Raw genomic sequence first — 9892 nt, 5'->3', positions numbered from 1 at the left:
AACAGTGGGAAAGAGGGACGGGGATAAAGGGCAAAAAAACAAAAACCAACTAAATAAGCAGACAAAAATACATCTTTTAATCACCTGGATCACCTGTTGAGAAAGAAAAAAGAGAAAACAACCAGAAGAAGAAAAAAAGAGGACCATAATAAACAACATCACGATGATCTATGGGAATATAACAGTAAATACTAAATTTTAAACATTATTGTGCAGCACATAAGATCAACAGAACACAGTGTGCTTTGAGGTAGGAGCCAAAAAGGGTGTAGTTTGTGTGTGTGAGCACCCGTGTGTACACCTGTGAGCATGGATGCAAGGTTCCTTCATGTAATGATCTGCTAGAGGGTGTGGGGGGGCCACAGCCCCGTCCTCCAGGGCATGAAGCAGGTATGAAGGAGATCAAGACTCCAGACATCCAGAGGCCCCCAGAACACAAGAGACCAAGGAAGACCCACAGAGGGGCAGCCGCACCACTGTCCCAGAAAGAGCTGAGGAGAGTCCAAGATGAGGGCTCACTCAGCAGCCAGGGGGGGTTGCAGTTGCAGAAAATTAATTCATCTTAAATGGCCTGTATTTATATAGCGCTTTACTAGTCCCTAAGGACCCCAAAGCGCTTTACATATCCAGTCATCCACCCATTCACACACTGGTGATGGCAAGCTACATTGTAGCCACAGCCACCCTGGGGCGCACTGACAGAGGCGAGGCTGCCGGACACTGGCGCCACCGGGCCCTCTGACCACCACCAGTAGGCAACGGGTGAAGTGTCTTGCCCAAGGACACAACGACCGAGACTGTCCAAGCTGGGGCTCGAACCGGCAACCTTCCGATTACAAGGCGAACTCCCAACTCTTGAGCCACGATCGCCCCTTAAACAGTGTTAAGAGTGTATTTAAAATAACCTTTGTTGTTGTAACATTTTGAAGCTAGCAAAGTATAAAGCCAGTACCATATATGAACTGGTTAGCCAGTTTTTATGGAGGTTTCAATAATTGGTCAATTTTAATTAAATATCAGAAACTGAGAAAACTGAGAACATTTTTCTCAGACTTTCTTGTTTGTCAAGAGTGTGGACCACAGGCCAGCTCCACTGGGGTTTGTTGTAATGTACCACGTTGTCCTTAAAGAGTGAGAGATCTAATCAGGAGGTCAGAACTGAGTTGGCATGGTCCCTTGGACCTAGAGTTGTGAGTTTTTCTTTGTTAGATTGATTGTGACAAAAACAGTCAACACTGGATTTGCAGTTTATTTGTTTTTAAAATCTGAGTTTACCTACTGTCCTTCATTTTAGTATCAGTTTAGCTGTACATTTGTACAGCTGTACATTTGTACAGCTAAACTGATACTAGCCATGAAGGTACTTAAAAAGTAACTCTAACCAGCTGTAATCACCACAACACAGTGAATATTACATTTGGATTATGTGTGTGGATTATGTGGATTAACTGTGTGCACTGGTTAGAATTTATTCTCATGCTCCAAGTTCTACCTCTACCTCTCTCTCTCTCTCTCTCCCTCATGTTGCCCTGTTTCCATCTTCTCTCTAATTAAGCCCACATGGCTGAATTGATACCAGGTGCAGGTGTTCACAGGGCTGTTACCTGCCTTTGGACTTCCTTTTGTCTCATGTCTGTTTCAGCAGGTTCCATCATGAAGTTGTGCAGGTAAATTGGATACTTTTGGTAACATTAATCATAAAAGCCTGTTCCCCTTAGGGAAAGCTACATTTCTAAAATACAAACAAATCTCTCTGCAGTCCAGTGCTCCATGTGAAATGACATGTTACAGGATCAGGATTACCATGATTGGCAGTACCATGTGTCTGGTGATTGTCATGTTTCTGTGGATTCTGACCATTTCCAGAGGAGGTGAGTGAAGCATTCACTAGCACCAGCTGAGTCAGACTGAGAAATGGCTCACTTTAATATTTCCCTTCATGTTACTGCAAAATATTTTATGTGCAAAACTTCATCAGTCATTAACAGTCTTTATCTGATGTTTCAGATACTGAAGTTTCCTGTGTTTTCATGACAACGTGCATCTTACCGTGCACTTTCCAGGGAAACACTAGAGGAGTATACATCCACTGGATGCACTTGTCAGAGGGACATCCTCTTGTATACTTGTACTATGGCAACAAAGACCAGCTCAGAACCCAGGACCAACAATTCAGAAGCAGGACATCGCTGTTCCAGGACCAGCTCTCCAAAGGAAACGCCTCACTCCAACTGACAGGGGTGCAGGTTCAGGACGAGGGCAGATACAGCTGCTACATCAGCACCATTAATACAGAAAAGGATTCATTTATCAACCTTAAAGTGCACAGTATGAAAAATCTGAGGTTTTGGGGGATTTTCCTTTTCTTTTAAGTGCTCGATATTTCAAAAGATTTATACCAACCTCTAATATATGTAGCAGTTGTAGTGTTACGTTGAAAAGCCACAGGTTTACTCTATATTTTTCAGCCCCAGTCAAAGTCAGCATTCAGCATGCAGGAAACAGGATCACCTGCAGCTCAGAGGGCATCTACCCTAAACCTGAGCTCACCTGGTCAACCAGACCTCCATCCAAGGTGACCTTCAAGAATACAACAACAGTCGAGCAGACCAAGCAGCAGCTCTACAACATCAACGGTTCTTTGATAGCTTCATTCAATGAAAGTGATCGAGTCTACAGCTGCACTGTGAGCACTCAGAGGAACAGGAGGAGAGCCAGTCTGAGGCAGCTACGTGAGTATGACCTCACATATGAGCTAGGAAATGAGGTTGAAAGCTGCTTATTGTTGAATACTGAAACACATGCATTAGATTTACACAGAAGCACTTCATGTGTAGGCTGTTCATCTATACCTGGCATATGCTCAACCTTCTTGTTTCAGCTTCAGTTACTGGCAGCTTCACTGAAACCACAATCCCCTGCCCCAGCTTTAACACTTCTCCAACAAGCCTCATTTGGAGATTCCTTAATCGTGCAATTTTGGAAAAGACTGGGTCTGGTTCCAACTACACAGTCTCAAAGGAGTGGAAGCAGCATGTGAAGGCTGTATCAGAGTTGGGAAGCCTCACATTACTGGGCTTATCTTCAGAGAAGGAGGGAATATACACATGTGAGATTAGTAATGTTGAGGAGATGCTGATTAATTACACCATTATTCGAATAAGTCAAGGTAAAGGAATTTATGTTGCATCCTTCTAATCCACAAAAGCAAGAATCATTCAAAACTTTTAAAATCTCTTTGACATACAAACAAAATAAACATATTAAGGCATCCAGGAGAAATTTAAAAATCAGATTCTTTTACTGTTTCAGGAAATACACACATGACTATTATAGCAATTACTGCAGGGGTGGTAGTACTCGTATGCATCCTATCGTCAGTCTGCCTGGTGCTGTACTGCAAAAGGAAAAGAGGTAAAAGTACATTCTGCCTGTACTACTGAAATAATTTGTATATTTGTATCAATCTTATGGATCCAAAACATGTCTCAGGTCAGCAAGAAAACAGCATGACAGCGTCAGAGAGTGGTGAACCCAACATGTAAGTAAATATTGTGAATAAAAATGCACAACGTGCTATTAGTTATCATATTGGAGAACATTTTTATCATGGAGTTAGGACCAGTTTTCTCACACATGAATCTAAATATTCCCTAGAGCCAGATAAGTCAAATAAGAATTCCCTACTTGAGATCTTACTTTGATGAATTCAGCTTAGCCAAAATAATTTCAGTAAAAAGTTCCAGAATAAGAGTTCAAAAACTCCTTCAGTCTGACAAATGGAAATTCAAACAATAAAGATGAATTCTAATTGTTGTAATGCTTTTACCTCAATTTCAGTTAACAGAGAAGTTGAACTTCATGGATTTAAAGAAGCAAAGTCTCCTGTGAGCTGTTAATAGACTAAACTTCCCTGTGATTCATCCAACTAAAGATTGCATAACTTAATAACTGAATTTTAAGAAAGGTTTGATATGTAAGAGTAAACCACAGCAAGATGAAGGAAAAAAATGATCTTCTGCAGTGGGAAGCCAACTGTCAGCCAGGCACATGAATGTTTTATGCAGTAAAATAATGTGAAAGGAAGCTATTCGGCTTCACATTTGATTGATGGAACTGGAAGTGACCTCATCCCAGTTACCACTATGACTGAGATATTTTACACTTTCACCTACAAACTGCATGATTTTAACTACTAGCTGCAGGTTTTGTCATAATAAAAATGTGATGGACAATCAGGTTTTTGACTTTTTAAAATATTTTTGTATTTAGTTTATTTATCTATTTACATCTGTGTTTGGGTTTCTAAGATAAGAGCATTGCTATCTGCATGCTGGAAAGATTTCTATGGGACTACAAAATTATGACAGACTACTACGGGTACCAAAGATTTTGTAACCATCTACATCACCTCAGTCATTACCAAAGGAAATTCTATATGTGCTTAACTTTTCAGCTATGTCCAACATTTGGTCCATAGTGATCATAAACACAAGCTCTATAAACACCACATCAGCTGAGGCCTACTGATACGGATAAGCCTTGAAGATCAAGATTCAATTTTATTTTTACAGTGCCAAGAAACAATAGTCGCCTCAAGGTGCTTTTTTTTTTTTTTTTTTTTTTTTGTAAGGTAGACCCTACAATACACAACGATTAAATGGCTGGACCAAATTTTTCTCTCAAAGCAACATGAATGAGTGAAGCAGGTGACTGACAGGAGGACTGATGGAGCATCTCCAGTGATCTGGGCTCTGTGTTGATGTCCTGTTTCTCCTTCTGTAATCAAGCAATAACAAGGGTCTTTGCTCTCCATGTGACACTAATATTTGGATTAAAACTTTATTAAGTCGCTGTCTTTACACACAGCTGTTTTCACACCGGTGTGCTGGTCCTCTCCAGTCCCAGCATATACACTATATGGTCAGTGATGACACTTCTGTGACATCGTTGACCATGCGGCTCATAGAGGTGCCATTTAACCCCAGTGTAGTTGGTTTTATGGTGTTTCATCTTACATGTGTACTTGACCTGACAGAATTCAGGTCAAGTACAAGTGTTAATGGAGCTGATTATCATGGTCCCATTAGAGCACTAAAATCTGAGTATTATGCTGTACATAAATGATTTTGAATGGAGTGAACTGTTGAGCAAAAGACCTTCCACACTGGTCCCAGCTGAATCGTTCAACTTCAGCGTACATGATAAAATTCAAATTGTTTTTCTAAGCAGTGAGGGAACTTTGGAAAATGAGCTAAAGATGAAGTTCAATTCTGTGTTTTAAACCCATTTGACTAAAACATTAATTCAGTTTGATCAGGACTGCACAACCTTTACACTGCAAAAAATGTTTTATTTGGGTTTTGGGCAATCAGACTCCCATTTTCACTGTCCAATGCCCCGAATAAAGAGTAAATATGTAAAAACAAAAATGGACACGAAGATAGTTACAAACAGGATGCAATGATTTAAAAGCTTATAAAGACATGTTTTACACGTGATAAAATGTTGAAAACAAAAACTGATAAAAATGTACAATTATAAGAAAAAAGAACATTTTGAATTTTATGGCAACAACACACCAATAAACTGGGGCATGGACCTCAATGTAGCAACTAGCAGCTTATGCTTACAATAAAATGATAGTGTTAATTTGGCAGTTTGTAGCATCAACAGACAGTGTTTATGCAACAGTTTTATGTTAAATGAACACCAGAGAAAAATCTACCAGCAACAAACAGTCAACGCTCACCACACCTATGTGACCAGCAACCAAACCAGAGTCCCAAGAAGCACAAGAAATAAACAATAGCTCAATAAATTTGCATGAACCACTATTAATCTACCAAGTATTGCTTTTTACTTACAAAATAACAAACAAAGTAAAAATACAGAGGTACCGTTTCAATCTGCTTGAAAGCTTCAAAAATGTTTTAACGAACGCATACAGGAACTCTGTCCCTTGTTCTCATATTTTGTTCGTCAAGTTGACCTGAAACACCTGAAGCGAAACGATAGTAACTGAGTTGGTAGCAATACTTCATGGTGCTGTGACCGCAGTAAAATCTTCTAAACAAGTGTTACACAAAACATAACTGAAGTCAGTGAACAGCAATAGATTTGCACCAATATCTGATCCAACTTGTTGACTCATTTGGATCAGACTGATATACCAGCCAAACGTAGAACTGGTGCATTTCTAGTCACAACTTTAAGGTTTTGCTTTACTGTGGATGAGCTGATGTTGTTTCAAGTGACCCTTCACAGTAAAAGACTTCCCACAGTTACCACACATGAATGGTTTAATTCCAGCATGGATGAGTTGGTGTGATTTTAAGTTCCTTTGGTGAGTAAAACACTTTCCACACTCAGCACAGATGAATGGTTTAACTCCAGCATGAATAAGTTGGTGTGATTTTAAGTTCCTTTGGTGAGTAAAACACTTTCCACATTCACCACAGATGAATGGTTTAACTCCAGCATGGATGAGTTGGTGTGATTTTAAGTTCCTTTGGTGAGTAAAACACTTTCCACACTCATCACAGATGAATGGTTTAATTCCTGCATGGATGAGTTGGTGTGATTTTAAGGCACTTTGCCGAGTAAAACACTTTCCACGCTCACCACAGATGAATGGTTTAACTCCAGCATGGATAAGTTGATGTGATTTTAAGTTCCTTTGGTGAGAAAAACACTTTCCACACTCATCACAGATGAATGGTTTAACTCCAGCATGGATGAGTTGGTGTGATTTTAAGTTCCTTTGGTGAGTAAAACACTTTCCACACTCATCACAGATGAATGGTTTAATTCCTGCATGGATGAGTTGGTGTGATTTTAAGGCACTTTGCGAAGTAAAAGACTTTCCACACTGGTCACAGCTGAATGGTTTAACCCCAGTGTGGATGAGCTTATGCCTCGTCAAGTTACTCTTTGTAGTAAAAGATTTTCCACAGTCAACACAAGAGAAGCATCTTTTCTTATTGTGGAAACATTGGTGTCTCCCGAGCTGCCTCCTTGTGATAAAGCTCTTTGCACAAAGACCACAAGTGAATGATTTCTCTCTCTTTGCTTGTGTGAGGTTAGCATTGTCATCATCGGAAGAGTGCCGAGGTCTCTTTCGGTTGTTGCTTCTTTGTTCCTGTAGTGACAGAGAAACAAACCAATGAGATGCAGTAAAGTGTGTGAATGTGTGTGTGAATGGGTGAATGACTGAATGTAGTGTGAAGTGCTTTGGGGTCCTTAGGGACTATAAAAGCGCTATACAAATGCAGGCCATTTACCATTTATTTACCAGTAAAGGAAAAAGGGTAACCTATGATGTGGATGAAGTTAATGCAGTTTGATACCAGAGTTATCAAACTACACTGTGCAGAGTTACTAGCATCTATATAAGACTCTGCTCAGGTACATCAATTCATATATTTTCTTTTGTTTATCTAATTCAGGGTAGCAGTTAGGTTGAAACCTATCCCAGGTGACCCTGGTTGAGATGGGAGGTACACACTGGACACCAGTCCAGTACACCAATCAATTGCAGAGCGAACACAGAGAGAAAAACAGCCATTCACACCTACAGCCAGTTTACAATTTTCATTTAAGGAGGCCAGAGTACCCGGAGAGAACCCATATACACAAGGGAAGAACATGAAGACTTCATTCCAGTGGATTTGAACCCAAGGATCTTTTTGATGTTAGGCGATTGTGCTAACCACCACCGGCCACCCTCAGACACAAATAATAAATATTTATTAGGTTTATTGATTTCAATTTCTCCCACTTTACTTTTGGAATAGTCACTGTGGGTTACCTGTGTCAAAAGGTTCATTTAAAAAACATAATTTAATCTTAAGTTTGATGAAAATGTCACTTAAAGTACAGAGTTTAAAATCTCACTGCTACATGTCAGCAGCAGACTGCAGTCAACTAAATTCTGTCTTCTTATCCCTCCTACTTTAAGTTCATAGTGCTACCTATCACAGCTGCTGTAGGACAAACATCTCTATCTGTAGCGAGTGTAGGCTGTCATGTCAGTCTGACGTTTACATCACCTGGTGTCTGTCTGTATTTACTCTGGAGGAGGATGTAAATCTTTGTAAAAGGAGTCTGATAGTCAGTGAAGCGCACCTCTGACATGTGACAGCAATAGGGAGTCGAGTTGTTGAGAATATTCTGTCCGTTTCTTTGCAAGCTCAGATTATGCATCTGACCCTCACCTCAGCATAGCGGTCACAGGAGTGAGCCTCACTGACTCCCTCTAAATAAAATCCATTCAAAGTTTTGCCTCATCCACAGTAAATAGTGGATGTTCCACTGGCATTATCAAGTAAACGGTGATCTGATAGCATGCGCCCACTAAATAAACGCCAGGCAGAACATTTGAAGTTACTCTGGGGTGACTGAGTAAAATAAAATTTAAAATATCAAAAAATATTTAATTGTCACATATAGAGTACAGAGGGAAGATAATATAGTAGCTTCCACAAACCAGTGCCCAATTCTACGTTTATGAGAACGCATCAGTTTGTTGGAAGATGAAAATTATACACATATTTATGAGCAAAACATTCTGCTGTTATGTAATTGCAACAAAAGAAATACTTGCTGCACCTTTAAATGTAATTTAAATGCAGTTTATGAAGAATGTGAATAAGATATGCATTGTGCTTGACCTTTTTTAATTTACAAATATTCTTTTGCTTTTATTGAATAAGTTACAGGTTTTGAACAGCTGTCTAACAACAACAGATGTTCAACAGATACACACAATAACATTAACAAAAGACAGATTTTTTTTACCTTTTGTGAAGAATCCATTCAAGTCTCCTCTTCCTATCACCAATCACCTGTGAGATTAAACACATTGGAATTACCAGCACCGATTAACCAACCAGCGGGCCGGATTGGAGTAATGACTTATGTTTGAAACCCCTGAGCTTCATGCAAATTTGACTGTTGGGATGGACATCCAACAAAACTCTGCAGATACATTTTGTGCATCCACAAATGCCAGTTGAGGCAGATAATATGATTTGAAAATTAAACTGAATGCTAATTAATGCCCCTCAGTCCAGCAGGTCCAAATCCATCTGAACCCAAGAGCCAAGCTTTTGGGTCTGGGAGTGGCTTTAAAGGAGGTCATCCTGATCCCTCCCTGCAGGAATCACTTCTGTACAAAGTTCAACTTATTTTTCATCACAATAGCAACAGATCAGGTCTTAGTGAAAGCTGCAAGAGCATTCAGCAAACTAAAAGTCACAAAGGCTCTGAGACCGTACTCTCACAATCACAGAAATACCACTTATGTACAGTTTGGTTAAAACATTCAAATAATTGAAACAAATAATAGAAAACACCCTCACACAATAATAATACCTAGTTCTGATGGTTTCTGCTGCTTTTCCAGATTACTCCAGGAAAAAAAACAACCACAATCAACAATCACAGCAAGTTTTCAAATGTATAAAAATAACTATCTATGACAAAACTACAAAGGCTCTCCTCACCTTTAGAAGAGGCCAGGGCACAAACTGAGAAAAACTCTGAAGAAGCTTTAACAATTTTTGGCTCATTAATCAAAGAGCACAAACCGCTTTTCTCACCTCTGCAGATAAACAGACATTACCAACTCGGTTCTCCACCAAGAATTCTCCAGGTGAACAACTTTGGTTTGATTGGAGGTTGTTCCACCAGTTCAGAGCTGATTTGGCTCCACCTGCTGGTCTGGAGTTTAAAGCAACAAGCAGGAAGAAAAAGGTTCTCTTCTTAGTCCTGCTGACAAACGGTGAAATGTAATTTACTCAAATACTGGAGCCTACGACAAACTTGGGCCCCCTTTGTTACTGTTTCTACACCTTGTTTTTTAATTTGGAAAATGCATCCATGCCTATTA

General features: G+C 39.6%; 2 protein-coding genes across 6 annotated transcripts; one reads left to right on the top strand and one right to left on the bottom strand.

Moving 5' to 3' along the window:
• Window positions 1–1532: 1532 nt before the first annotated feature.
• Window positions 1533–4415, top strand: LOC146566990 (CD276 antigen-like). Of its 3 annotated transcripts, none has more exons than XM_085286648.1 (8): window positions 1533–1667; window positions 1760–1871; window positions 2008–2328; window positions 2469–2732; window positions 2882–3169; window positions 3313–3414; window positions 3493–3541; window positions 3841–4413. In XM_085286648.1, the coding sequence occupies exons 2-8, from the start codon at window positions 1778–1780 to the stop codon at window positions 3842–3844; spliced, it is 1122 nt and encodes a 373-aa protein (XP_085142774.1). In that variant the 5' UTR covers window positions 1533–1667; window positions 1760–1777; the 3' UTR covers window positions 3845–4413. The 3 variants fall into 3 exon arrangements, with proteins under 3 accessions (XP_085142774.1, XP_085142772.1, XP_085142773.1); XM_085286646.1 differs by having other exon boundaries at window positions 1591–1667; window positions 1792–1871; window positions 3841–4415; XM_085286647.1 differs by lacking the exon at window positions 3841–4413 and having other exon boundaries at window positions 1591–1667; window positions 1792–1871; window positions 3493–3545.
• Window positions 4416–5342: 927 nt separating this feature from the next.
• LOC146566989 (uncharacterized) lies at window positions 5343–9656 on the bottom strand. 3 transcript variants are annotated; one of them, XM_085286653.1, is made up of 3 exons: window positions 9603–9656; window positions 8800–8846; window positions 5343–7141 (listed from the first exon to the last, which is right to left on the bottom strand). In XM_085286653.1, exons 2-3 carry the CDS (start codon window positions 8815–8817, stop codon window positions 6212–6214), a joined length of 948 nt encoding a protein of 315 aa, XP_085142779.1. In that variant the 5' UTR covers window positions 8818–8846; window positions 9603–9656; the 3' UTR covers window positions 5343–6211. The 3 variants fall into 3 exon arrangements, with proteins under 3 accessions (XP_085142779.1, XP_085142780.1, XP_085142781.1); XM_085286654.1 differs by having other exon boundaries at window positions 9507–9639; XM_085286655.1 differs by lacking the exon at window positions 9603–9656 and adding an exon at window positions 9376–9499.
• Between the last annotated feature and the right edge of the window lie 236 nt (window positions 9657–9892).

This window comes from Mchenga conophoros, linkage group LG9 (genome assembly GCF_057382185.1).
Source record: "Mchenga conophoros isolate Kocher_MC1m ecotype Shallow Benthic linkage group LG9, M_conophoros_male_GT1.1, whole genome shotgun sequence".
NCBI classification, from domain to species: domain Eukaryota; kingdom Metazoa; phylum Chordata; class Actinopteri; order Cichliformes; family Cichlidae; genus Mchenga; species Mchenga conophoros.
Note: the sequence above shows the minus strand (reverse complement) of the source record. Positions and strands in the feature narration are given on the sequence as shown.

Excerpts from the sequence above, each read along its gene's own strand:
- LOC146566990 (XM_085286646.1), top strand. The coding sequence starts at position 1,630 with ATGTCTGTTTCAGCAGGTTCCATCATGAAGTTGTGCAG. Across the intron at positions 1,668-1,791 it reads TCCATCATGAAGTTGTGCAG|GATCAGGATTACCATGATTG; the intron begins GTAAATTGGATA and ends GACATGTTACAG. Across the intron at positions 3,415-3,492 it reads GTACTGCAAAAGGAAAAGAG|GTCAGCAAGAAAACAGCATG; the intron begins GTAAAAGTACAT and ends AACATGTCTCAG.